At 39.9% G+C, this 25927-nt stretch overlaps 1 protein-coding gene across 3 annotated transcripts in view; it reads right to left on the bottom strand.

The window, feature by feature from the left end:
- Window positions 1-25927, bottom strand: part of tanc2b (tetratricopeptide repeat, ankyrin repeat and coiled-coil containing 2b) — a 165414-nt gene that overhangs the window by 109978 nt on the left and 29509 nt on the right. For all 3 annotated transcript variants that reach the window (XM_031760131.2, XM_031760132.2, XM_031760133.2), the window contains exon 3: window positions 14206-14310. In XM_031760131.2, the coding sequence (XP_031615991.1) occupies window positions 14206-14272 (67 nt within the window). In that variant the 5' untranslated portion in view covers window positions 14273-14310. The remainder of the gene's footprint in view (window positions 1-14205; window positions 14311-25927) is intronic.

Genomic DNA, 25927 nt, shown 5'->3' with positions numbered 1-25927 from the left:
TTTAGTTACACAGCTAGTGAAGGTGGAAAAACAGGATGGGATGTATCAATTTTTAAAATTCCTTTCAGTGGCATCTTACAAAAGCAACAAGAGAAAACTGAAAGGTGGGAGGCTTATGCTCCACCATACAGTACATGTGTTTTCTCCCGAATCCATATTTGATACATCGGTTCTCAAATTGCCTCTTCGATTTCTATTATTTTAGTCGCACAGAAGAGACTTCTTCTAGACTACATGCATTTCCTTTGTAGACAGGCGCAGCATGGATATAGGTGACATCTTAAAAGCTCCAGTATCACAGAGATACAATACACCAGAGCGCTCAATACCCATCAGGGAGGTACAGCTGAAAGATGCCTTTGTGAAAATTCTTAACATTTTCTTGTGTATTGAGGCATAGCAGGAGCTTCTAGATAATAGTATTCACTCCAGCCTGCTCTTTTTTTCTGCACTGTTTCATGAATTTGAGTGTATGTATAGGCACAAATGCTATTTTCTCTGCTGATTAGGTTATGTTTAAATTCCGTTTTTGTTCCACTGAATATTCTGGAAACTTGTTACTAGATTTTAAAGATATCCAGTAAATTTAATCAATAAGTTGTCATGGCTTCTGTCAGTAAAATGGATTTGACACAAATGCAGACTAAACATATAAGGCAGGAATGGATTTCATGGGATTTACTGACCGCTGCAAAAAATAATAAAGCCTAAAACTCTAACTGGTCACAGCAGATGACTACTTCCTGGTAATGGGGCATTCTTCCTTCCCACCATTGCGAAGTTGTCTTTCTCTTACAATATAAAGCATCTTCAGGGGATTTATTGAGAATAAGTGCTGTATAAATAAAACTGAATTAAACTGAAATATAGGCAGGAACTTGAGTTAGCAAGCAAACAAAATTAATAAGCTTAGAGAGACAAAGAGGCTCCATTATGCTAAGCTCTGTCTCTATACATTTTTTCTTTGCCTCTACTAGAGCATCTGTGCATAAGCCATAAGCAATCTTTTATACTGGGCCTTGATGGAGGTACTCCTTCAGAAAACAGCCCCTTCCCTTCTTCTCTTTCATACAATTTTCTTCTAATTGGCTGCCCCTCACAGAGAAAAGGTTTGCACTGCAGGTGGGAGGGGCTGCAACACACACAGCTGTGTGCCTGAGATGACCATACTAGGAATACCCACCTTCATCAACATCAACAGAACAGAACAGAAGAAACTGTAAAAGCATTTAGAGCAATCAGACACCTGAGCTTTTGGCTCAGTAGGATTATCTGCACATATGCTATGCTAACTATTTGATTTTTAACCAATCCTTATTATGAGCATCCACCACTGGAACGGAGGGGAACAAAAATAATATATATGCACTACATAAAATGTTATGTGGTAAGCCTTCTTTGATATTTATTTCATTTTCTGATGTGAAGTGCTTTTAGAGTGCTTTCAAGCTTTTATTTATTATCCTAATTCATTTTTGAATGAAAAGTGTCAGCTGCCTTTTATTCCTTTGCATTTCTTGATTCTTGCACAACAGTAACATTACTTTAAAAACAATATATTTCAATATTATAATACAAATTGTGGTTGTAATACTGTTGATTAGAAAATTCAAAAGATTTTTTGTGCATTGTTAGACTAACTGATAACTAAAAAATAGTTATTACAGTTATGGCAGTTGCTGTCCTAAATTATCCAGTCAAAGACATTAAATACATGCATTTCAGTGGCACCATATTATTTGCCCAATACAGATTTTTTATGTTTATGCTCATGATTCCCTCAAAATTGTTCTTCTTACTCTTTTAACATACTCAAGTAAATTAAGCTATTAATCCAAACACAGCTAATATGGTGCATAAATGATCTTGCCAAATTCACATCCCTGTTGGTTTCCCTGAACATAAAGCGTCCGACACAACTCCTAATTTGACTTTTTTAGGAAGGATACCAGCTGCTAAATGTCAGTTACTCCATAGCCACTTATGTGTCCCCTTAATCAAGGTATGAATATGAACACATGGGGTAAGAGAAAGGACACTGATTCAGATTCAGAATAATGTATCCAATGGAAAGACGGAGCACCTGCTCTAATATTACGATATACCATCATTATTTAGTTTTTTTCTTGGTTAAATGGGTTTCTACTGTTAACGTCTACAAAGGAGGAAAAAAAAAAGAGGAAAAGGCCATACAGGGATAGCAGGAAAATGAAAAAAAGCCAGAGGAAAGGGAAGAGAAATGCACAGATCCATTTACTGATATTGACGTTGTGATCAGAGACGGAGGAGAGGTTAGACCCACGCATCACGCTGCCCACTCCCTACTGATCTGAAATATACAGCTTCCCTTACAAAAGAGCTGCATGAGAGAGAGGCACAGCCACAGTCTCTTGTGCTTGTCTCCATTTAAATGTCACTGTATTTCAGCACAGCATGTGAATTTACTCAAAATAGCCAGAGAACGGCTGTCAGAACCACTGACAATGTCATCGTGAGGAGTTCAAGACCCTGCGGAGGACAGTCTGCCACGTAACGTACTGGTTTCAGCCACACATCAGGCCTTTAATATAGATTCATGAAGGCAATCAAGCCAGACCTGCGAGTGTGGAAGCCAGACTGGTGGCTTGACAATCAGATGCATGATTCATGCCATCTTTTACACATCAGAGAGTACTAAAGTAAAAAGCCATAAGAGGATGTGCTTCACTATTGCGACGATGGTGATACAAAGGGAACAATGTGGAGTTGAGTACCATTGGCAACAGTGAGTATTGCCTGTTATAGCACAGAATCCACTTCACTGTATTGGGTGTGTGTGTGTGTGTGTTTTGTTTTATTTCAGCAGTTAGCAATAGCAATAACTGTCTTTATAGCTTATTCTAAAGGAGTATGTGGTGAAAGACAAAAAAAAAAAAACTGCGATTTCTCACTGTAGATGTTTGGATGTGTCACAGTAGGAACTGCATGGATTTTATTAACAATATCTGTGCTCCATAGGTAGCAGGTAACCAGATTTCCAAGCAAATTTAATGCATTGTAATCCGATATAATGAAAAAAGTGGCAACAATGACACCTCCATTGTGATAGTCATCATTACAAGGGAAGAGGACATAAAACATTTAAGTAATTAAAACTAATTAAAGCCATCAAAGCCTGGCTAGTTCCTTCCTGTGATGATGGACGTGCTCCCTCTGCCTGTATGGGTTTTCTCCCACTGTCCAGATGTCCTGCATGTTAGGCTTGAAATGTTGGTGATTCAAACCTGGTCATGGATGAGAGATGGATAAAGTGCTTAAAATGTACAGAAAAAAACGACTGTATGTATATAAATCTCTCTTGTACTCTAAAGCACTTTAAGTGATCTGTAAGACTGGAAAGTGCTCTGTAAATGCCAGTTCACTGTCCGCACGCAGCCCGACATGATGACTGGCTCTCACAGGAGACAACCAAGTAGAATTTGCTGCAAGAGAAAATTACTTTGATACAGAAAGAATAACAGCTATAAGATGAGAGCCCTGTGTGAAAATGAAAAGGAGACCTTTCATATGCTCTTGTTTTGAGCAGCTATCTATCCCACATAGTGATATAACCCTTGAGAGCTCAGCCAATATCCACTTTTTGAAGTTTTCTCCAGTGAAGTGTCAAGAAAGACCAATCATTCAGGTAACCAATGCTTGTTTCTGTCATGCCACATCACACCTAACATGGTGCAATTTTGCTATTTAACTGTAACACAACATATAAGAAAGTTCATTACGAAGAAAACTAAGTTCAACAATGAAATTTTGGCTTTAGATTTTGGGTTTAACCAGAGATGGACTCAAAAATGAATGCATTTTTCAGCCATGAACATTTCATGTGTCCATCTGTCGTACATTTATCAGATTTTGTTGAGCTTTTTAAAGTCAAGTTGGACCGATGTCATGACATGACTCTCACTATATAAGAGGTTTCAGGGTGTCACATTCTTGAGCCTAAAGGACGCAAAGGCGGTCACTCAGCGAAGGCGTATTGGTGGCTGTGACGAGGGCTTTATGTGCATCAAGAGGCTCTGCTGAACCATAATGACGAGCCAATAAGTGCCTCCCACACTCCACAAGACAGGAGAGCGGCACGAATGACACTTCGGGCACATCGTCTCTTACCGCCCCGCGCCCTCTCAACAGTCCATCTACAAGTCTGAATTGTCTTTGACCTTCAGCACACTTTCATTTTGCTGCAGCTTTGTTACCATGGCATCAGTCAGGAGGCCACAGGTGCCTGATGAGGTGGGCAGCTTGGGGCGGCTAAACCGCCCACCTGATCGACACTGGTTGTATCGTCACAGACACCACGGGAGGAGCAGCTTCTCCTGTTTTCTTTGTTGTTTAAGGAAGAACGTTCACGTCACCACTGATAACCTTTGCAGACCAGTTCCATAGTGAGTACTCTAACAGATGATAGAGATGATAATGAGATTTCTAGAAAGAAGAGGAAAAGTTGAGGAAAGATGTCTCAAGCACTGATAAAGAAACCCGATTATGCACGTGCATATATCTACTTTTAGATGGCATCTCACAGTTAGAACAGACTGTGCAGTCAACACTGCATGAAGGCACCTCAGAATGACAACTACTGAATGAAGAAAGCTAAATGACATGTTGCAGGGAAGCTCAAGCAGACTGTAGACATCAGACTATTTGTTCTCTGTAACCAAAGGTCAAAGCCTCTCTCAACAGCTGTGCACCGTATTGATTCACATATTCATTGTCTGCTTCACCAGCTACAGTCTGTGCTTACACAGCATGTTAATGTTCACATTTAAAGAGAATTAAGACATGCAGAGTTTAGCCAGAGAGCAGCAGAATTAGACAATAAATAAATAAATAGAAAAATCTGCTCAGTACAAATTAAGTGTAGCTGGAATGGTCAGTGAATCAACAGCTGATTAATCAGTCCAGTCATTTTTGTATGCAAAAAGTCGATTTGGCCCCACTATTTAACATCTTATCTCAAAGATAACCTGCTCTGGAATCAAGTTAGGTGGGCAACATAAGCTACCCTGTGATATACGCCATGAAAAGTGAACCTCCTTCATAACAATAACAAACCACAGTATCGAATGTGAAGATACCCTGCTAAGCTTATCTGCCAATGATCAGCAAAGGTGGTATAAAACAAGCAGGTAACTTCTTAGTCAAGTGCCTTGAACTTGGATTCTACATAAAGGCCACCAGATGGCGACAGCTGTGATTCCAAACTATCAATCTGGAACAGCTAGCCACAGGAATATAGCCAATTTCCTGTGGAATCTATGGGTTCAGTCACTCGTTTCAAATCACAGTAAGTTTAATTAAGAATCTTGTATATCTTGCTCATACTATCTTTCATAATGGATAATTACTCATTGGCTAAAAACTTGTAATTGACAAGTCGTTAGCCAATTAGCAAGCAGTTTCAGAATTTTTTTTTTTAACTTAGATGATTAGCAGTAGCTATGACGACCAACTACTCCTTACGAAAGGGAACGTTGGGAATACTGTCATAAATAAAATGCTATTTAAAGGCAGATCAGCTGTTTTTACTCTTTTTAAGGCTTTTGTGTTCGAGTGTTTGTGATTTTCTGTTAATGATTAGTAGATTACTAGTAGAAGAACAGCACTGACAACGCTCAGGAGTGAGCCTAACTGTCAAATCCTCTGTATTTTTGTTGTCCACTGTTTTTCTTTAATATATATTTTAGCCTCATGCTGGACAGAGCATCGAAGGTGGAGAGAGAAAGATGGGGGAATGACCTGAAAATAAACTAAACCTTTGCCAAATCCTTCAGATAAAAATACATTCTTATGCTGTTAAAGAATCAGGGGAAGTGTCTTTTGTCTTTGAAGCATTAAAAAACAACTTTCAATACATGAAAAATGCTACACGCTATATCTTTAACTATTGTAATTTTCACAAATATCACCAGAACTGAAGACAAAAACATGTTACATAACCACAGAAGCCGTGACATTTCACAATCTGTTGTGAATGGGGAAAACGAAGGTCTACATACGGTATCCCTCTGCAGGTGGACCGTGTTCACACATGTTAACAGAACGTGGTTCACTGAAATCCCTCCATTCATGTTTCCCTGGGTTCATTAATACAGGAAGGAAGGGGACATTCTGCGGAGCAGTAGGTGCCAATCTGTCGCTCTGTGGAGATCAGCCAGAATCAGCTCATGTTAGGCTGCCGCTGCCCTTCCTGTCGCCTCTTACATCTACCCGATAATATTCTACATTGTGGAATGATTTATTTCTACCCAGTCAGTGCAGTCACTAATGTTTACTGGATATTCCATAGCTTGCTCTGCATGTAAGTAGCAATATATATGTAAATATGCAACATCTGCATATGCATTTATTTCCAGTGGACTTATTAGATTTCAAAATACACCGACTACTCGGCAGATAAAATCTGAATTACATACGCAAACACAAAAACGTAGTAAATAATGGATGAAACGGCGATGAATGCAAATGGTTCACTAACCAGATCTGGATATAGCAGTTGTTTTTTTAGTCAACAATATTAGATTATTTCCAAGGCTATTCCATAATACCCCATCTTATATTTGTCAAGATCTTTTAGTTTATTCACAAAAATACCAGCTAGGAGCTGCGCTAATCAACCAGAAGCTCATAAAACTTTGGCATGTATCTTTTCAACCAGGAAATCTTGATTAGGGTAATTAAAGTTTATAATCAGTGGGCAGAGGAACACATGGGAACAAAATCATAGCAGCATTTAAAACCGTACCATCAATGTCACAGTTTAACTTGGCCCGAAAGCATGGTGGTTTTAGACTCTATTTTTTACCATATTCATGTAAAATTTGGTGAATAAAAAGCCAACTTAGTAAGTTGTGCAATTATTGGAAATGTGTACTTTTATCATGGAGGTTTCTATTCATTCAGATCAACCCTCTGCACTTATTTATAGATATTAAAAAGTGCGCACAATATAGTCTAAAATGCTTTAAACTAACCTACATGGGATATTAAAAAAAAAGAAAAGTCAAAGCTATGACAGAACGCCCGTCATTTCACAAGAATTACCCAGTGCAGGCGTGGTTTTTATCTGCTGCTAAAGACTGACAATAACTGCATTTACACCGCATTAGGCCGGGCTGTGGTGTCACTCCTTGCTTGTGCCTTAGAGCTCAAAGCATGTTTGCTGATCTGATGATCTCTAATTAGATTTCTCAACCACTGTGGAAAATGAGCCATCAATTAGAATGCTGTAATTAGGGGGACTGATTTGATTCCTGTCAAGCACCTGCTGCCTTCAGACTTGTCGAGTTAGTGGAACTGGAGAGAAACATGGCAGCATTTGTGCCATTCGTACTGTAAACAAAAAAAAGTGACTTTAAGTCTATCTATTTTCTAAGAAGTTAGTATTTTTTCAATTCTCTTCAATAACAGCTTGCTTCATTTATTCTCTGTAAAGCAAAAAACAAAAAAGTATAATAATAACAGGTTGGCAAGAGTATCCGACAAGACTGTCTTCGCCAATTTACAGAGGTTAGTTAGAATCAGTCAAGCAAGATGTAGAACCATCAATCTTGAAGATGCCTCAGTGCACAATGCAAATGGACAGCGCTGTGGATGCACAAACCAAAAACAGTGTACTGTACACGGACCTCTGTGGTTCAATCAAACTCCAGTGCAGTCACCTGATTAATCTGGTCTAATTGAGCCAGTATGGAAGCTGTCAATCAAATTCCGATGTGGAGTACACAGGTGGATGATGGGTGTTTCCAAAGTAGATTCTGCTATGGTTCAGTTGTGTTTGTGTGAACGCACAGCACCTCAGTTGCAAGCCTTCTCAAGGGAAAGACGGTTTTAAAGTCACAATTTAAAATTTATCATAAATTACTATGAAAGGATCTTCTATTGATGTAGAAACAATGTCTCGTTTTATTTGCACAATACTATTTGTTAGCTATGGCTTTGTATGAGTTCTGCAATTCTGCCCGATGAGCCAAAAATTAAAAATAAGTCAGTAAAGACGTGAATGAGTTCTACTTTAGCAGAGAGGACGAGAGAAAAGAGAGTGAAAAGTAGGGGTGTAATATTTACGAACGGTCATGAGGTACATTCTGGACAAATGATGCTTATATTCAGTTGTGAATTTTAGAGAAGACAAATACATGAGTGTAGCATAACTTGCTGCCAGACTTTGAAGTTTAATTTTCCCACGTGAATCTAGTGATGATGAAAATTCAAGGTGACATCAATAAAACCAGCCTTTCAGTGAGCTGTCAGTCCATATGACTTCATGCTTATAGCTCTTGGTGAGCCTGCCTGTGTGAACATGAACTAGATTACAGCTAAAAAGGGAAAAAAAACTTCAATTTGCCCTTGGTTTGGACCACAATAATTGAGCCACAATGTAACCTGAGCAAAACAATGAAAATGTGTTACATTAGCTACTGTACTATGTGTTTGAAGAGGCTCTATTATCCATCCATCAACACAATTCCTTAACCACTTCTCCTGAATTGAATAAGTGGTTAAGAAATTGGATTGCTGGAGGTCTGCAGCTTATCCCAGCTGTCACAGCTGGGATAAGGTGAGGCGGGGTACACCCTGAACAGGTTGCTGGTCTATCACAAGGTTAAAAGCCCATCTTTGGTCCAAAGGGATCCATTATGCTTTTCCTTATTTTCTGTGATATGCAACCTCTAGCACCGTTTTCAGTTACAACTTTCTAGTACTAGGTTGGACCCCCTTTTGCCCTTAGAGCTCCCTTAATTCCTTCTGACATAGATTCAACAATGTGCCGGAAACATTTCTCAGAGAGGCCTTTTGAGTACACCGTCATGTTCAAGACACCAGTGTGAGGTGATTTGAGCTTTGTGATATTGCTGGAATCTAGCTATCTAGGTGGAAGCAGCCATCAAAAGATTGGACCTAAAGGGATGGACAAGATCACCAACCATACTCGGGTAGGCGGCGATGTTCACTTGGTATTAAGAGGCCCAAAGTGTGGCAATAAAATATCTACCAGCTCCACCCTGAACTGTTTATGCAAGGCAGGATGGAGCCATGCTTTTAAGTTGTTTACACCAATTTCTAATCTTATCATCCAAATAACATGACAGAAACTGAAACTCAGACCAAGATTAAAAATATGGAGCTAGAAGTGAGCATAATGGATCCATTTAGCTTTTTATATTTATATATGTGTATATTTTTTTTTTTTACCATTTTTTTACCAGAGGGGCCGATGGCGCGATATGGCAGCCTCGCTTCTGTCAGTCTGCCCCAGGGCAGCTGTGGCTACAACTGTAGCTTGCCTCCACCAGTGTGTGAATGTGAGAGTGAATGAATAGTGGAACTGTAAAGCGCTTTGGGTGCCTAGAAAAGCACTATATAAATGCAATCCATTATTATTATGGCTACCATTTTCAGGTAAATAAAAGCTAAATATTTTGATGCAAATGTATCCAGTATTAACGCTGATAGCAGAAAGCATGTGCAACTACATTTTGTCTGTTCAAATGCCACGCTCCAGCCCATCTTCTCAACACTCATTAGTCATGCAACAGCTCCCTGTCCAGACACCCCAACCTTTTAACCCCAGTTCTCATTTTCTAATCAGCCAGTGCCATAAACCGTAATTGCAATGTCAGGCTGTTGACTTTGTTTCAAGTGTAGACTCACTTCTCCACCCCTTCTCGATGGGGGCAAGAAGAGGAAGGCAGTCAAAATCTTACAAAACAAAAATCAAACAAACTCCTCCACATGCCTCCCTTTAGAGTTCATATGCCAGCTAGAAACTCTAAAAGGAACAACGTAAGAGGCAAAGATCACGAGGGGATATTTTCCATCTCGTTCACTTTTTGGCTTTCAAGGCGGGTGTACTTGTACATGAAACAGCCGCTGGCTACAGTAACAGTGGGCCGCTGTGTCACAAAGAAAGCCTTATATACACACAGTGTATGCAGTCTGTTCAGTGTCTTAATGAAAACCCTAGTATCTGATTTCTAAACAGTGCTGCCGCCGTAACTCCGAGACATTTGTCCTTTTTGTTTAAACAGCCTGAATCTCAGGGTGTGAGCTTATGCGTGCTCAAGTGAACATTCACTTCAGATCTTGAATGGCATCTGATTAACCGCAGAGAGGTTGGACCGAGAAGAATGCGCTGGAAAACTGATTCAACCATTTATGTGATAGTGTCTGAGGACAAAACAGGCAAACACAATGTTGTTTCCCTGACAGATAACGCCCCATTCCCCGAGTGTGTCGCGATACAGATTTGTGAAATTCAGCCTCATCGCAATCAGAGCAGCTTATCTGTGTTATTCAATTTAAAAACTGCCATTCATCAGCTTAATAACTTGGGGCTCAAACAATTTCTGCAGTGAAGATCAAGGGACAGTGGGCTCATGTGTTGCCTTCAGATTAACGGGTCTATTCCCCCTTCGGAGCTCTGGCATTCCTGAAGACAGACGCCGCGTTGAAACCGTATCAAACACAGAGGACGAGCATCTTATTTCACAATCTCCCATCTGAAACGAGACTAATTTCAGCAGGAAACGCATCCATACAATACAAGTTTTAAGCGCTCCCTGTCTGTCGTAGGCAGATAAGGGTGTTACCACCTCTCCTTATGTCCTTGAAAGTTGCGTGGCAGCTTAAAACATTTAAATTATGTGTTAAAATAAATTATCCAAGCAGCAGCGGCATCAGTGCAGACACCTGTCTATTAGAGGATGTGCATACGTGCTATAAAATGTAGGAAGTTTCAGAGCACAGATGTTGCGCTTGAAGAGACTATACGAAGTGAACTGCACTGCATTGCTGGGAGGAGAAGATTCCCTGCAAAGTGAGAGCAACTGATATCAAAACACTGGAGGGTACTTCAGTGATGCACAGCTGCTTGATCTCCTCTCAACCTAACACATAAACACACGGAAAGCAAAGCAGAGAGGAGGTATGTTTTTCAACTACTTGAACCTTGAAGCCTTGCGGAGAAGAAAATTGATAGCCACTTTGACATCACCCATTAGTTTGTGAAGTCCTGTTTTGAGACCCCAGTTTTAGCATTTTGGTTGTTGTCACCTTGGTTTTCTTAAACCAGATGCAAAAAGTGAGAAGTTGATTTGACAGACTAACTGAAGACACTGTGTTCATAAGTTAGCAACTTATCAAAGAAAGTTTAGACCCACTACATGGCTTATTTTCTTCCTTGTGGGGCCACAATTTGCAAGGCGAAGTTCATGTTGTATTCACTGTGACTTGAAACTATTGACTGAAACTATGAACTTATCAGAAGCATCTACAGAGGTCAGAGGTCAAATGAGCCTAATGATAGCTTCAGGAAAACTGGAGGCTTCACTGTTCAGACTACAAAGTCTTTTCTTTTATATACAAGATATGGAAATGCTTCCCAATATGAATCACTGAAGCAGCAGGTACAAAAGTCAAATCAGAGGAACTGTGCACAATGAATAGTCAAAGCTATCCCAAGCTATGACAGTTAGAATTATCGAGTGTTGCACACAGACTCCTGCACTTGCAACGTTTCAATACCTTTAACAGGCAGACAGTGTTTTTAATTTCTCACTTTATTTATGACATGAATTAAAATCACATTTGGTGTTCATACTTTTTACCATATGTAAACTGTTTACCATAAGTGTCAGATTACAGCCATTGCTTATATGACACTTCTCTTTGTGTATATATATTTATTTGGCAAATTGTTAATGACAGTGTGTGGGAGTCTGTTTGCAATGCTGGGTATGTTTGACCCTCTTCTAAGCACTTGTCTTATGAAACAATTAGATGATGTGCTTTTTAAAATGGTGTTTTTTTTTACTTCTTCTTTCAAATTAGTGTCTGGGATCCAAAGAAGTGTTCTCGCCATGGCAACTAATGCAAATGTCTACAGAATAGCAGACAAAATATTCATGACCTTTGAGAATCAAATTTAAGACTTTTTAATGCCTCATAAGACTCCTCAAGACCCAGAGGTGCCCTGTGTATGAAACGAATACCCGACCATGCATTATGCAACAATGTTGATGCATGACAATACCAAAATAAAAAAATCACAACTTCCTGCAAATTACGCAAAATACTAAAAGTGGCTGAGAAGTGGGAGGCTCTGCAGGAAGTGAAGCACTTGGCCCAGAAGTAACACTGTGTCAGTTTTACAGCTCTGACAGTACAGCACAGGAAACAATCTTTACACACAAGAGTTTTTATTCGTTGGATGAAGGATAGCACACACCTGTTGTTAAACAACCCCCCAGCAACAAAACAATGGTGAAACCTACACTTTCAAAAAAAAAAAAAAAAAAAAAAAAAAAAGGTATAAAGGGCAACTCAACTGGTGCCAAGAGAGCCGACTGAGTTCAAGGTTGAAGCAACATATTATGGCTGTGCAAAGCTAAACAACCAAGGCCAGCTCAGAAATCCCCTGTTGTGAATGTATAATAGAAACAAAGCTCTTCACGGTGCAGCACGGCATGACCAAAGCACGCTTCAACTGACGGCAGGAGGTTAAGCTATTCGAGCAGCAGAACTGAAGAGCTGGTTTGTATGAACACTGCTGTGCAAAACTCTTATGAATGTTAGATGCATCAATTGTTATACATTAATCCAATATTATCAGACGGGTAAATTATTGGTCCAAAACTGGCAAAGGATTCCCAACAAGGCAGAGTTCAGCAACAGATGGTAAGAACCACACAAAGCCCTGGGCCTGCTTTCACAAAGACAGTTTAAACTGGTATGAAGGATTAGATCTTGATCTACCGCAATTCTTAGTGATAGATCAACTTAGCCTGAACAAGTGACACTTACACTGACCAATAGCACCCGTAAAAAAAACAACAACAACAACAACAACAACAAAAAAAAAAAAACATGGCTCATAATTTGTGTCGCTAAGAAAACTAAATACTGAGAACACGGCTTTATTATGAAGCCCACATTATAGTATTTATTAAAGAGTAAAGCAAAATTCATGGTACTGTGTTTATGTCCAATTATGGAGGAAGAGGGCTGTGGAGTGACACTGGAATTCACCATGAAAGAGAAGAAGCAGTATGAGAACTAAGATAGTACCTACAGTGGATAGTTTTTGTTGCTATAAATGATGGCACCAGTTTATTTGTGAAGTTTGAAGTTTCCAGATGAGCATTTTCACCATGTTTTACAACAGGATGACAAGAACGGGTGGGACTGCACTCCTCCTTCCTAAATGACCAATATCCTCCAAAAACCTCCTTTCGATATGATGCAAAATGAGCGAGCGAGCCCATAAACTCAGCAGGAAGGTATTTAAAGAGATAGCTCTTGTCCATCGACTTCTGCAGGACTGAAGTATATTTGAAACCACACGCCCACATTCAAAGGCTTAAAAGTCACACAGCTTTAAGGCTTTTCCATCTTAGCTTCACTTTTCAGACCTGGAAGCCACGTGCATCTATTATACTGTCTACACGCAGGCGCTAAGCCTGGACAAACACAAACAAAAGTAGCCCACAGACCGGTTATTTCTGACACTACCCCTGGTGACAGTTAAAGGCTACAACATGTAAACGACTATGCACAAAACTCTGTGCAAGAAAAAAAAAAAAGCATAATTGATAATAAGCATGATTTGATAATCATGCTGGTTCCTTATGTTGCTGGTAGCGTCCTGTAAGCTGCAACATTAAATCATTAGCCACCTAGCTACTCCTTTAACAGAAAGCAGGACATTTCTTTCTAATCACTTATGACACCTCGGTACCATTTTTCAGTATCTGTGTTTCTCCTCTTATTTTATTCAAACATTTTCTGCTAACCAGAATTCAGAGGATAAAGTGCTTTTTCTAAAGGATTAATTCAGAGATCATGAAGTCTGATCCACAGAAGAACAGTGGCCGGTTCTGCAAGTTGCTTAGAAGAACCTACATGCTCACTACCTGGTTTGCATGGTGGTCACATCATACATTTATTTAATTAAGAATTTTAATCACTAAAATCAAATGACAGTATTATTTTTGAAATCTGAAAACACTTCAGGGATTTTGATCAGCAACAAGTTCAAAATATGTTTCATCCTCTGAGCTTGCATGTGCTCGCTTCCTAAAAATACACAGACAGAGCTAGCCAACACCTTCTGTGTGTTGACAGGCAGATGCGTCATTGTTTGTGGCTGGCATCACAAGACAGACTCACCACTGCTGCGACTCTTGCGATTTGCCTTCCCCCCCGTCAGCAGCATCTTCAAGCTGTTTCTAAACATGACTGCAGCAGATGCCCTGGACTCGACTACAGAAGAATCTGTTGGAGAAAGAAAAGACAGAAGATAAATATTAATATTTCCAAGGCCACTTCAGCACCACCAGCTGTATTCCATAAGATATAACTGATGTTTAGGTTTGCTTAGGAGAATTTTATTTGACAGACAGAGTGATACGTAACAAGTGCTCTATTGGAAAGAGGGGCTGAAAATTTGGAGCATTTGCAACTACGACTAACAGGGTCACCGTCTTATCTGACTTTTTTTTTTTAACAGCTTGAACAGTTAAAAACATTATCATGGCTATCAAAGCAGAACCACAGAGCTACATTCTCAAAGCAGGAGAGAATAAAGAACCTTCAAAAACGTTAATGGGGATTAATGAGAGAAGATTGAAGCTGGGGAAATCCCATTCATGTATACCCAATCTTATCTATGTCATCAAGTGCTAGATCAAATGCTTCAAAGCAATTAGGGAAGAATAGAAGGAAGTACCACGGGTTTTACTATACTTCCTAAAAAGCAAAAAAATGCTTTTATAGTTTTTCCATTCATAAACTATGGACAACATGACCATGAGATAATGCCTGCAGAATGAGATGTGGCAAAAAAAAGACGAGCTTCAAGGTTTGATATTTACAGTATTTTGTAGGACCGAAACATTAATAAAGATCAAATATATATATTGATACAGTACTTAATATTACAGATAGTGGAGAATATGTATTAAAAAGACTGTCCTTGCATAAATAACAGCCTCATAAGCTGCATGTGCAAACTTCAAACTTCATTAAGCCTTCATAGAAAGTAAGTACGACATGAAAAACTGAAGTTATTTATACACTTGTCTTATAGTTTGTGTTACAGACCCCTTATAAAAGCATTTCTACACCTCTTCACCACCAACCCTTCCAATTTCAAACCAAAAGTTATGGTTTCTTTTACTAATGAACCCTCTATTAGTAAAAACAGGATTATACTCTCCTGGTGATGTACACACAAGTGAGGACACCACAGAAGACTATTGTTAGCTATTATTACCATTTCTTTTATTTGAAGGATGGGATGTGATGCACCAAGCCTCATGTTCACCGTCTAATGATGGAAATTTAGGTCACTCTGATCCAAGATGACTCAAGTTGTTGTTGTGCCTAAACCTAATCAAAAATACGTAATATCTTTCAGATGTACCGGTTCCGTTTTTAGAGACAAAGGACCATTATGGTTGGTCAAGTTGGAAGACTTCTTAGTATTTCAGATGATGAAAGATGAGAACATCTGTATTAAACCATAACATTCATTCATTTTAAAACTACAGCTTGCTCTAGCCAACTAATCCCCCACCCCCTACGCCTCCTTCCACCCCCTTCACGGGCTCACGTATCTCTGCTGCGAGTCCTGATAGTAAAAAGCAAGGCAGCAGATGTTCTCCATTAGATGGGAGTGACTCAGCAAAGCCCCACAGACAGGCTCCAGCTGAGAAGCCGGCTTTCGACCCAAACAACAAAAAAAAAAAAAATGAAAAAAGAAAAAACACCTCAAAGACAAGGACATGGAAAAGCTCTCAAAAAGCCCTCCTTCTCCTTCCCCCAATGCTGCTTAAGCAATGTTTTTCACAATCCCCCAATGACCTTGAGAGGAGGTCTAAATGTTACCAGAATCATAATACTACTAACAAATATAAGGAACACTGGGGAAACAACAAAGATTGTAAGGCAACACACAACAGAGTAGTTAAAAAAAGTATGAAACGACGATGATGTTGTCGATTTGAGTCCCACAGCAAACCCAGATTTCGATTATTTCACTTTGATTTCGTCAAATCTACCAGACTGGCTTTCTGTAGTCTGAAGCCGTATGTCTCAACGAGACTGGAAACTGAATGCCGCCGTGGCAGGTGCCAATTTTGAGTATAGCTGAAGTGCAGAGGGGGAAAAAAAGAAAATAGACTGAAAAAGAAGTTGATCTAAACAACTGGAGGGAGCTGCCAGAATCAGACCATGCCCAACTTCAAATCACTTTAGATGGCTCCAGCTGGGTTTGTTTACTGTTTCAAATACCATAAGTGGTGACTGTCTAATCATTTTTCAGCACAGACTTTTTCTATATGTGTGACTATTATTTTTGTCCCTCGGACACCTTCTGAGCGAGTTTGGCTGGGTTTGCTCGCAGATGACTAAATAAATGAGTGTCTTTCTTGCCAATAAGTGGGTACCAAGAGAAGTCCAGATATCAGCTGCAGTGACAGAGGAGCCTGATGTCTGATAAGATTGTGATCCTTACACCTAGCAGGGGGATAGATAAAAAGCTTTAGTCACATCAAAAGCAGCCGTGTTGGTTCAAGGTGACTGAGGAGAGATACGTAATATAAATAGCTACATTTTAGTTTAGCTGAATGAATAATCCAGGTTTCTACAATCCACACCTATTTAAATCATCAACAACAAGTAGAACTTGCACATTATTTATCCTATGACACTTTGAAATCTGACTCATTTCCCAGGAAATGCAAATGAGAAACACAGTTTAAATAAACAAACCGGCAACGAGGAGTGATTTTTATCATGCAGAACCATGCAAACTCCCCCTATGGTCATTAGCATAAATCACATGCTCTCAAGAGATGTACAGAGACCGGTAAGGTGGCCACAAGTCAGATCTATAGGGATGCACGATCATTTCTAGCTTGTGCAGGGTCATCTAAGCAAGTCTCTTCAGCAACAATTACTCAAGCGCAGCATAAAATATAAGCAGTGTTTAAACTGGCTCAATGTTTAGCTGTAAATAAGAGCCACATGTTAGAAGTCACAAGCGCTCTGATTGAAACAGACTGATCAAAAAAAGATGCAAAGACGTGGATTCATTTACTCTTTATGTTGCCAAAGTGTTGCTGATTTCATATGAAAGTTAAAGCCTGCTTGAATGATGTCATTTGCAAATTAAATTATCCATGATATCATTGAGTCATATTTGCATTCTGCTTAATCTCACATCTGTTATCTCCTACTCTGCGCTCATATATACTGCAGTTGACTGCAATCAGACAAAAATATACTTGGCCAAACGTGGCCCTCATCAGCAGAAACGTCTGCATCATTTCTAGCCTACTGCTCTTCACAGCTTAAATGCTGACTTTATAACCCCACCATTTGATATAACCAGCATACACAGGTTTGAGAAAAGTGTTATATGACTTCAGTAATATTTACATGTATAATTATCACTCAAAGAGAAGGTTAATTCACATGTACACCTCATTTACGTCAATATCAGCTGCCACTCGGTCAACTGAATGAGCTGCTACCAGTTACTGAACAGATGAGTGCATATTGTGGAAAAGCAAGACCTCACAGCCCCTGGGCAAAACTTGGATTCCCCAAAAAGTAGCCAAAGTTCGACCTAAAACTCCCTTTTTTCCCCAATTAGGAAAAAAAATGGATAACTAAAGTTGGCAATAGTGAGGAGGAGAACTTCCAGAATTTTCTGCAGATCCCTAAATAAACATCTTTCTTGCCCGTATTAACGTACATAAAGAAATCTAGATATCACCTGCAGTGACAGAGGATCTTGATGTCTGATAAGACTGTGCATCCAATAACACAGATGACAGCAGTTACCACTCCAGTCGTCTCCCCAGTCAATCACAGTGTCAGTAAATATCTGTATCCTCTGCCCAGGGTGTGATCGAGGCCAACAAAATGTGATTCATGACATTTTTAATATTTTATCTTTTCTTGTATACTTGGATCTGCCACTGCTCATAAAAACAGCCTCTTACTGATGATAAATGCAAATACATCCGACCTCATTTACCAAGCACTGAAGTGTCTCCCAGTCAGTGTGTGACAAGTTCCTCGGAATAAATAATAAGCCATAAAATGAATGATTCAAGGAAAGGCTGACTTAGCCTCCTTTTTATTTTTGCCCAGATGATGCATTTGCTCATTTCTCATGAGCTTGGTATTACCACCTGATGTGGTTATATGGATAAACTAACTGCAAGTTAGCAGATGCTACAGGCAAATGTATCCTCAAAGAACATAACATGTCTAACACTATTTGTAATAATTATACAGTGCTGTGAAAAGTTTTTGCCCCTTTCCTGATTTCTTTCTCTCTTTTTTTGCATATTTGTCACATTTACATGTTTCAAATCAAAGAAATTAGAGTAAACACAAAATACTGTTTTTAATAATGATTTTAATTATTAAGGGAAAAAAGCCAAACCTACTTGATCTTATGTGAAAAAGTAAAGTAAACATAATAACTGGTTTTGCCACCCTTGGGAACGAGATGGAAGAATTTTGGTCGACTATATTTTGCAGAATTATTTTAATGAGCCACATTATAGGGCTCAAGCGAGGTTCAGCTTCAAGTTAGGACATTTTCCTTCAAGATTTACAGAGCAGAATTCATGGTTTCATTAATTACAGCGAGTCGTCCAGGTCCTGCAGCACCAAGCAGCCCCAGACCATAACACTACCACCACCATGTTTGGCTGTCATTATGATATTCTTTTTATGAAATGCGGTGTTAGTTTTACACCAGATGTAATTGGAGTTTTCAGTCTACAGAATATTTTCCTAAAAGTCTTGTGGATCATCAAGTTATTTGTTTTGGTAAATGTGAGATGAGCCTTTGTGATTTTTTTGGTGAGCAGTGGTTTTCACTTTGAAGCATTTCATGGATACCATTATTTCCCAGCCTATTCTTACTGAATCACGAAATAAAACTTGCGGTTCTTTAAATGATGTTCTGGGTTCTTTTGTGACCTCCTGGATGAGTCGTTAATTTTGGTAGACTGGTCAATCTTGGGAATGTTCACGACTGTTTCAGTTGTTCCTCATTTGTGGATAATGGCTCTCACCATGGTTTGCTCAAGTCCCAAAAGCCTTATAGCCCTTTGTAGTCTCAGTGACTTTTTTTCTCATCTACTCTTGAGTTTCTTTAGATTGTACCATGATGTGTTACTCTTGAGATCTTTTAGCCTGCGTCGATTCATCAGACAAGTTCCATTTAAGTGATTCCTGGATTCAACAGGGCAGTGCTCCTGCTTGAGTGTGGCTAATTAAATTGAACTCTGCCTGTTTATACAGAGTTAATTCATCATTTATCATGTAACAATGGGTCCAATCATCTTGTCCACATAGAACAAATCCTAGGTAGATTTGTGCCAAATTATATGCTTAGAAACGGCTCTGGAATTTTAGCCATTTTATTAATTTCACATATTTTATCAGTTAATAATGGAGTCTGTGGGTCTAACAGTCAATGCTGATACAAACCTCTTTGCCTTCTTTTAGCAGTTTGTCCCTTCTTCTAAGAATCTCATGATGCCATATTATTTTTCTCCCAACTTTATTCATCTCACCTCTGCAAGCTCAATGACTGTAAAACTACTGAATGACTACATAACTTTCAGCTTTCCTCAGCTGTGGGAAAGAACTTGTTAAAAGGCACCTTAATCACAGCAATCACTGCAGCTGCTTTATAATGCAGTGACACAAGTGATCCTTACACCTACCAGAGGGATAGATGAAAAGCATTAGTCACGTCAAAAGCAGCACTGTTGGTTCAAGGTGACTGAGCAGTGACACATACCACCGATGGCTACATCTTAGTGTGGGCTGACTGGAATAATCCCGATTTTTACAGTCCAGTCTTGCTTAATAAAAGCTCTTTTCACACTGTTAATTACCATCAACAAAGAGATGTATATGTTTCTCTTAGATGCGTTGAGATCTGACTCATTCACTAGGAGATGTTGTCGAGAAGACACCGTTTGCTAGTCTAAATAAACCATATACCACTGAGGAGTGTGTGTTTTTCTTTGTCATGTAGAACCATGCAAGCCCTTGCCTCAGAATAGAAACCACTCATTGGTATGAATCACATGCTCCCGCATGACAAGATGTAGACAGTGATAAGAGAGTGTAAGGTGGCAGCAGGTCAAATCTATTGGCATGCACCCATATCTCTACAGATATAAGAGGGCCTGCACAGGGGCTTCAATGCTAGTATTCATGCAACTCACCACTACTTCACCTCAGCATAAAATATGAGCAGGGAACAGCTTATTATGTCTGGTTCAGCTAGCTTACAGGCCAGAAGGCATTCTGTGATTATAATACTAAATCAGAATCTCAAAAAGCCATGACTCAGTAAGTATACTGGAGCTTTATGTCAGCTGCTCACAATGAAGCAGGGATGAAATACAGAGGACTTTACAGTCTAGCCTTGAAATGTGTTTCCATATGTATAACTGGGAGGTAACCAGGCAAAACTATAGCACTCTACAAACTGCCAAAGAAGAAAATAGGGAGAGATATCGCTGTCTGTATCTAGAGGAGGCAATCAATGCTTTGAATCTTAGAAGACAGCATACTGAGTAGGCAACCGAGCACACACACACACACACACACACACACACACACACACACACACACACACACACACACACACACACACACACACACACACACACACACACACACACACACACACACACACACACACACACACACACACACACACACACACACACACACACACACACACACACACACACACACACACTTGCAGGTTCCCAAACAGAGACAAGCGCACACAGACAAAAATGTACCCATATACACAGCTGAAGCAATGTTTCATCTGAGGGTGTAAGCATACACATCTCTCATTCCCACTCTCTCTGACCCTGTGTACCGGACTTTGTGAAGGGAAGCCAAGAAGCAGCATGCTCTCACAGATAATGTGCGTAAGCGGATGCAGCCCATCTCAGGATCCTCCACAGCTCAGGCGTAATGCTCCTCCTGTGCGTTAAAAACCACTTAAAGGCACATTCACCGTGCCTGCACAACGAGCCACTTTCATCTGCTCCGGTCACCACGAGCAGCACACTTGTTTGTTCTGATGAAATATAAAACACAGGCACGGAGGAGTCCATTTGGAAGCAGAAATATCGAAGGCTGGACCGGGCCTCTACAGAGCGGGTCTCTAATGTGCCTTTTCAGCCAGGCAGGTAAAGTGGGCACCACATTACCTGCCTAATTATTTAAATATGTAGGTTTATCTATAAGCCTAGCTTGAGGAATTACTTGGTCATGGCATAATCTTGAGAAACCAGACTTATTATTACTAGAGGATTAACTTGGGCCCCTCATACAGCAACCTTCCTGTAGAATGGATTACATTTTTAATCACCAAGTGCCATCTAAATTTTTTAAACATAAAAGAAATCCTGCTAGCAGCAGGTGCAGACGTTCCTCTGAGCCTGAGAACCGCCGTGACCCTCCATTAATTACAAAGCCTATTTACAATCAATAAAGTATCCTTTAATGGGGCCGGTGATGGCAAAGGCCAGCGTTGCAGGGCGTCCAATAAGATTTATCTCTTGTTACCGTGGCCTTCAAATTAAAACTCATTGAAGAGGAAGTAACACAGACACAATCATAGAATTAGTGAGGACACTTGTTTCCTGGGGGAGAGCTCTTACTGTGATTACCTGTAACACAGACGTTACATCAGACACAGAGCAGAGGGAGGATTTCAACTGAAATGGATGGAAATTGTGTCGTTTTAAAAAAAGCACAGGCTTCCGGTGCTACCCAATCGGACTAAATCTTTCAGATATGCGAACGAGCGGAAAATTTTAGAGTAAAATCCAATTTTCTTCTTAAACGTATAATAAGACTTGTCCTAAATATAGGTAATTAGGAGTCACCCGTGAAAGAAATACGACTCAATTTTGCTCTGCCAAGAGGAGAAAATATTTTAGTGGACAAAGCACAGTGAAGAAAACAGTCTGAGAATGACAAATGGCGACCGCCTGAGGACCTCAGCTTCAAGCAATTATAGTACAATCCGGAGTTCTGACTGGGAAACACAAATGTCAGACCCTAATCAAACAAAGACAGGCTTCAGAGAAAACATGCATTCAGAATATTTATCCTATGAAAGCTGTACAATCGAAGCTGAGTCACCCACAATCGACTGGTTTCTTCCACTTTATCTTTTGCTCTCAAGGTCCACGGAGAAGAAGTAAGGTGAAGATGGTGGCACCCAGCAGATGGACTTGTTCATTAAAACAGGAGAGAAAACATTCACACACAAAAAAAAGGAATAAAGCTACTCAGGCTGAAAGCTCGTTTAGTCAGAGCCTCCTCCCTTATCTCGCCAGCAGTAGACACCCTGCAGCACCAGACAGGGATAAATCATCCTCCCATCTCCAGTTTGAAGATGGCCAGGGGAGCAGAGATTCATAAATCACACTGATATCAATAAGGGGAAGTGTCAGAGCCCGGCACACAAGGTGAGAGTTCCACAAGGCAATGCAGAAACCACTTAAGGTTGCTGGTAACAAAGTTTCACTCCTGCCCAGCGATAGATTATTTATTAATCTAGATTAATGCCCTCACACTCAGTGCTTAAGGGGAAGGTGGTGATATCTGTATCACAATGCACCACAGAAGCTTTGATCAGTCACGGATGAGACGGTTATGAAGCCTGTTGTGGACGATGTGAAGTCTGAAAGCTTCTCATCTAACAGCGTCAGAAGTGTATCAAGTTGAAAGCCATTTACTCTTACAAGTGAACAATGATCTAAAAGTAAAACCATTTAAACTACTTCACAAAATGACAGATTTAGTGTAATCGTCAAGTGGCAATCTTCAGCACCAATGAATGAGCTGAGGCTGCCTCCAATAGCGAGTCAATCCCCATAGATGCTTATGTTATAACCCTCTCCACTAAAAAAAAAAGCCTGGTCATTCCCCCCCTTTGTGACAACTGTACAGGTGAACTTGGTGCCCACGATAAGTCATTAAGCTTCCCAGCTACTGTTGCAAGATAGTTACAAGGTTCCAGTTGAAACTCGATTAAAAAGAGGAAAAAAAAAAAAGTTGAAGAGCCTCCTTAAAAATATTTAAGGCCTTTGTGAATGAAATATAAAACTTTTAAAAGACCCTTAAAGCTTTTTATGAGAGAACTAAACTGAGTGCTTTTTGAAGGCTTTAAGACTTACAGATACTCTCAGTGATCTACTCTGCACTAGCAAATTACATGACTGTATTCTGGCCTGTGGCTTCAACCCGTTATACAATAGAGCAACAATACTTGGCTCCAATTTCAGCTTCATTTGAATGGCAATATTTGCATATGAGAGACATTTCTCTCTTCTCAAGCTGTGGGTCCCAGCAGGTCCACCCCTCTGCCCCCGATCCATCCATCAGCATGCAAGTGTGCAACAGAAAAAGCCCTCAATGTTTAGAATATGGATCAATGTGTGAATGTGGCTTGTAGCGTGAAGTGCTTTGAGTAGTCATGTGCAGTCCATTTTACCATGTACACAGCCCACATATAGCCATGTGAGTTATCATGTGCTTTGGTTGTGTCATACCCCCCCTGGGGAAACAGAAGTCCTCACGCAGGCCAACTGTCACACAGTTTCGTTACCAAACCTATGCTCATTTGAAACCAGCTAAAGCCTCTTTTGCTCTCTTGTTCAAATCCATTCAAAAGGAAGCGACTGAAATAGCTTGTCAACCTTTATCAGAGTCAGAGAGAGCCACATGAAGGAGAACATAATCCAATGCTTTCTATTTTCCCGTTTGTTTTAGAAGGTGTTTGGGCAGGACCAAATAATGGGATGAAATACTGTTAGCTCTGTAGGCAGGTGTAGAAAATTCCCCTAGCCATGCCGAGGACAGAAATAAATCACAGACCCTATTTAGTCTCTCGGAGCTGCAGTTTTTTTAAAGTTCACTTGCATGCCTTCTTTGTAATCCCTTTAACAGGTGGACAGTGCAGAAGTAGGTATTTGTCAGTGATAAATGAAAAAGCATTTTTCTCGGCAGACATCAAAGTGACAGCAGCAGAGCTCTGATTTTAAAAGGTTGTGAATGCGCTACTTTAATGCTACCTCGCTTCTCTGTGGTCGCTCCTGTGAACAATAACAGAAAACTGAGTGGCTGAGCAGCGGTGTGACCAGACCTTTGCAGAGAGCAGGTAGAAAGGAAGCAATGATGGAGGAGGAATGAGCTTCATGGGATTTTCCTAATTGTGATGCTAAGGGTAATGGGACTACTCTGATGTAAAGACTTAGGGAAGCTAATAAGGTTAAATACATAAGCGTGCATTCTTAAATTTTTACCATTTCCGCTACAAATGACACTAGATGATGCTAAAAGGTCAAAGACGGAGTTAAATATGGTATTTGCCTGGAGAGACAGATTAATGGTGGTTAAATGAGACAGTTCAATTAATCCTACTGACTGCAGCTTCCAGTCCTCCCTCCTCTTCTCTTCTTCATCCTGTCTCTTCATTCAGAGACCTCACTGCTACACCTGCTGGCCATTTCAGAGTGCTGCTACTGCAACACATGCATTGAAATGACTGAGCATGGGTGATAGGAGATGTATTAATGAAATGAAACATCTAAACCTAATCTAAATAATAGGTTTTCATCTTTGTTCCTGACATATGACACTGATGTGTCAATCATCTATCTTGTAGAATGCACAGGAAATTTTGGTTTTGCATAAATCCTCCATTTGTATGCCCGTGGCTCCTTAATCATGCTCAAACAAACACACCAGAGCTTCGGGAAGAAGAATGTTTCGATGTTTGACAGGCAGCTTAAAGGGGCAAATAGAGTCGTGACACGAGGACGGAAGGTCATTCTGCAGACAGCCGCTAAAGGCAGGTAATCAACATTGGCAGAAGTGCACATTTGCATTAAGATGGAAGCGTTTAAAAATCAGTCGGTGTCTCTGCTCTGTGCAGGCGCTCAAATTAAATTGTAAGAATTAAATCGGCTGAGGTGCCATACCCTCCCCGGTTCTCACTCATTCCTCATCTCCCTGTTGATCATGGCTTGGATTTACATCAGGCTAGGATCTTCTTGGTGCTCCAAGTGACATTTGAAAGATGGAGCCATTGATGTAATCACACTCCATGCGGCAACAGCACAACAGATTAAGTAAATGATGATTTTTGTGAAGGCAGCTGTATAAAACCGCACTGTATTACATATAAAAAGCATTCATCGCTGACATTTCATGTTTTTCAAAACAAAAATCACAGTAAATGCAATAACGGCTTCATTTTACACCGATTAACAGCTGCAAGTTTTACTGTGCCAACTGGTTTGTACTAATAATTAAATAGGCTGAGCTTGTTTGATATTATGACTAAAATACACACAAAAAAGTGCACTTACTGAAATAGGCCCTTAAGGTAGCTGCTGTTTTATAACCTATGCCAAAGCCCTTCCATTAAATATATTACATTTTCAACAATTTCTAATATTGTCGAGGTTTTTCTACCTATTCTTTAAATTCCTCAAACTATCTCTGAAGAACCCACAGGACAGGGAATTAATATTGCAAAATTAAATTAAAATAGGGGAACAAATCTATGCAACAGCATTAAAATGAGAGCTATTAACATTGTTGCTGATCATCATTAAATGATCACAACAGTCCCAGTGACTCAGTGTTGTAAAAGAAAAAAAGAAACTTACCAAAGAAGTGTGAATACTCTTTTAAAGGCTTTTAAATGAAAGCACAAAATGGCTAGGATAACTTCTAATAACATTCCCACACATCGTGTCCTGGCTCAGCTGTCACATGGTTCCAGTGCCAGCCCGAAGCTGGTTTC

Source organism: Oreochromis aureus, linkage group 8 (assembly GCF_013358895.1).
Source record: "Oreochromis aureus strain Israel breed Guangdong linkage group 8, ZZ_aureus, whole genome shotgun sequence".
Classification (NCBI taxonomy): domain Eukaryota; kingdom Metazoa; phylum Chordata; class Actinopteri; order Cichliformes; family Cichlidae; genus Oreochromis; species Oreochromis aureus.
The sequence above is the reverse complement of the archived record's forward strand: the minus strand, read 5'-3'. Positions and strand labels throughout refer to the sequence as shown.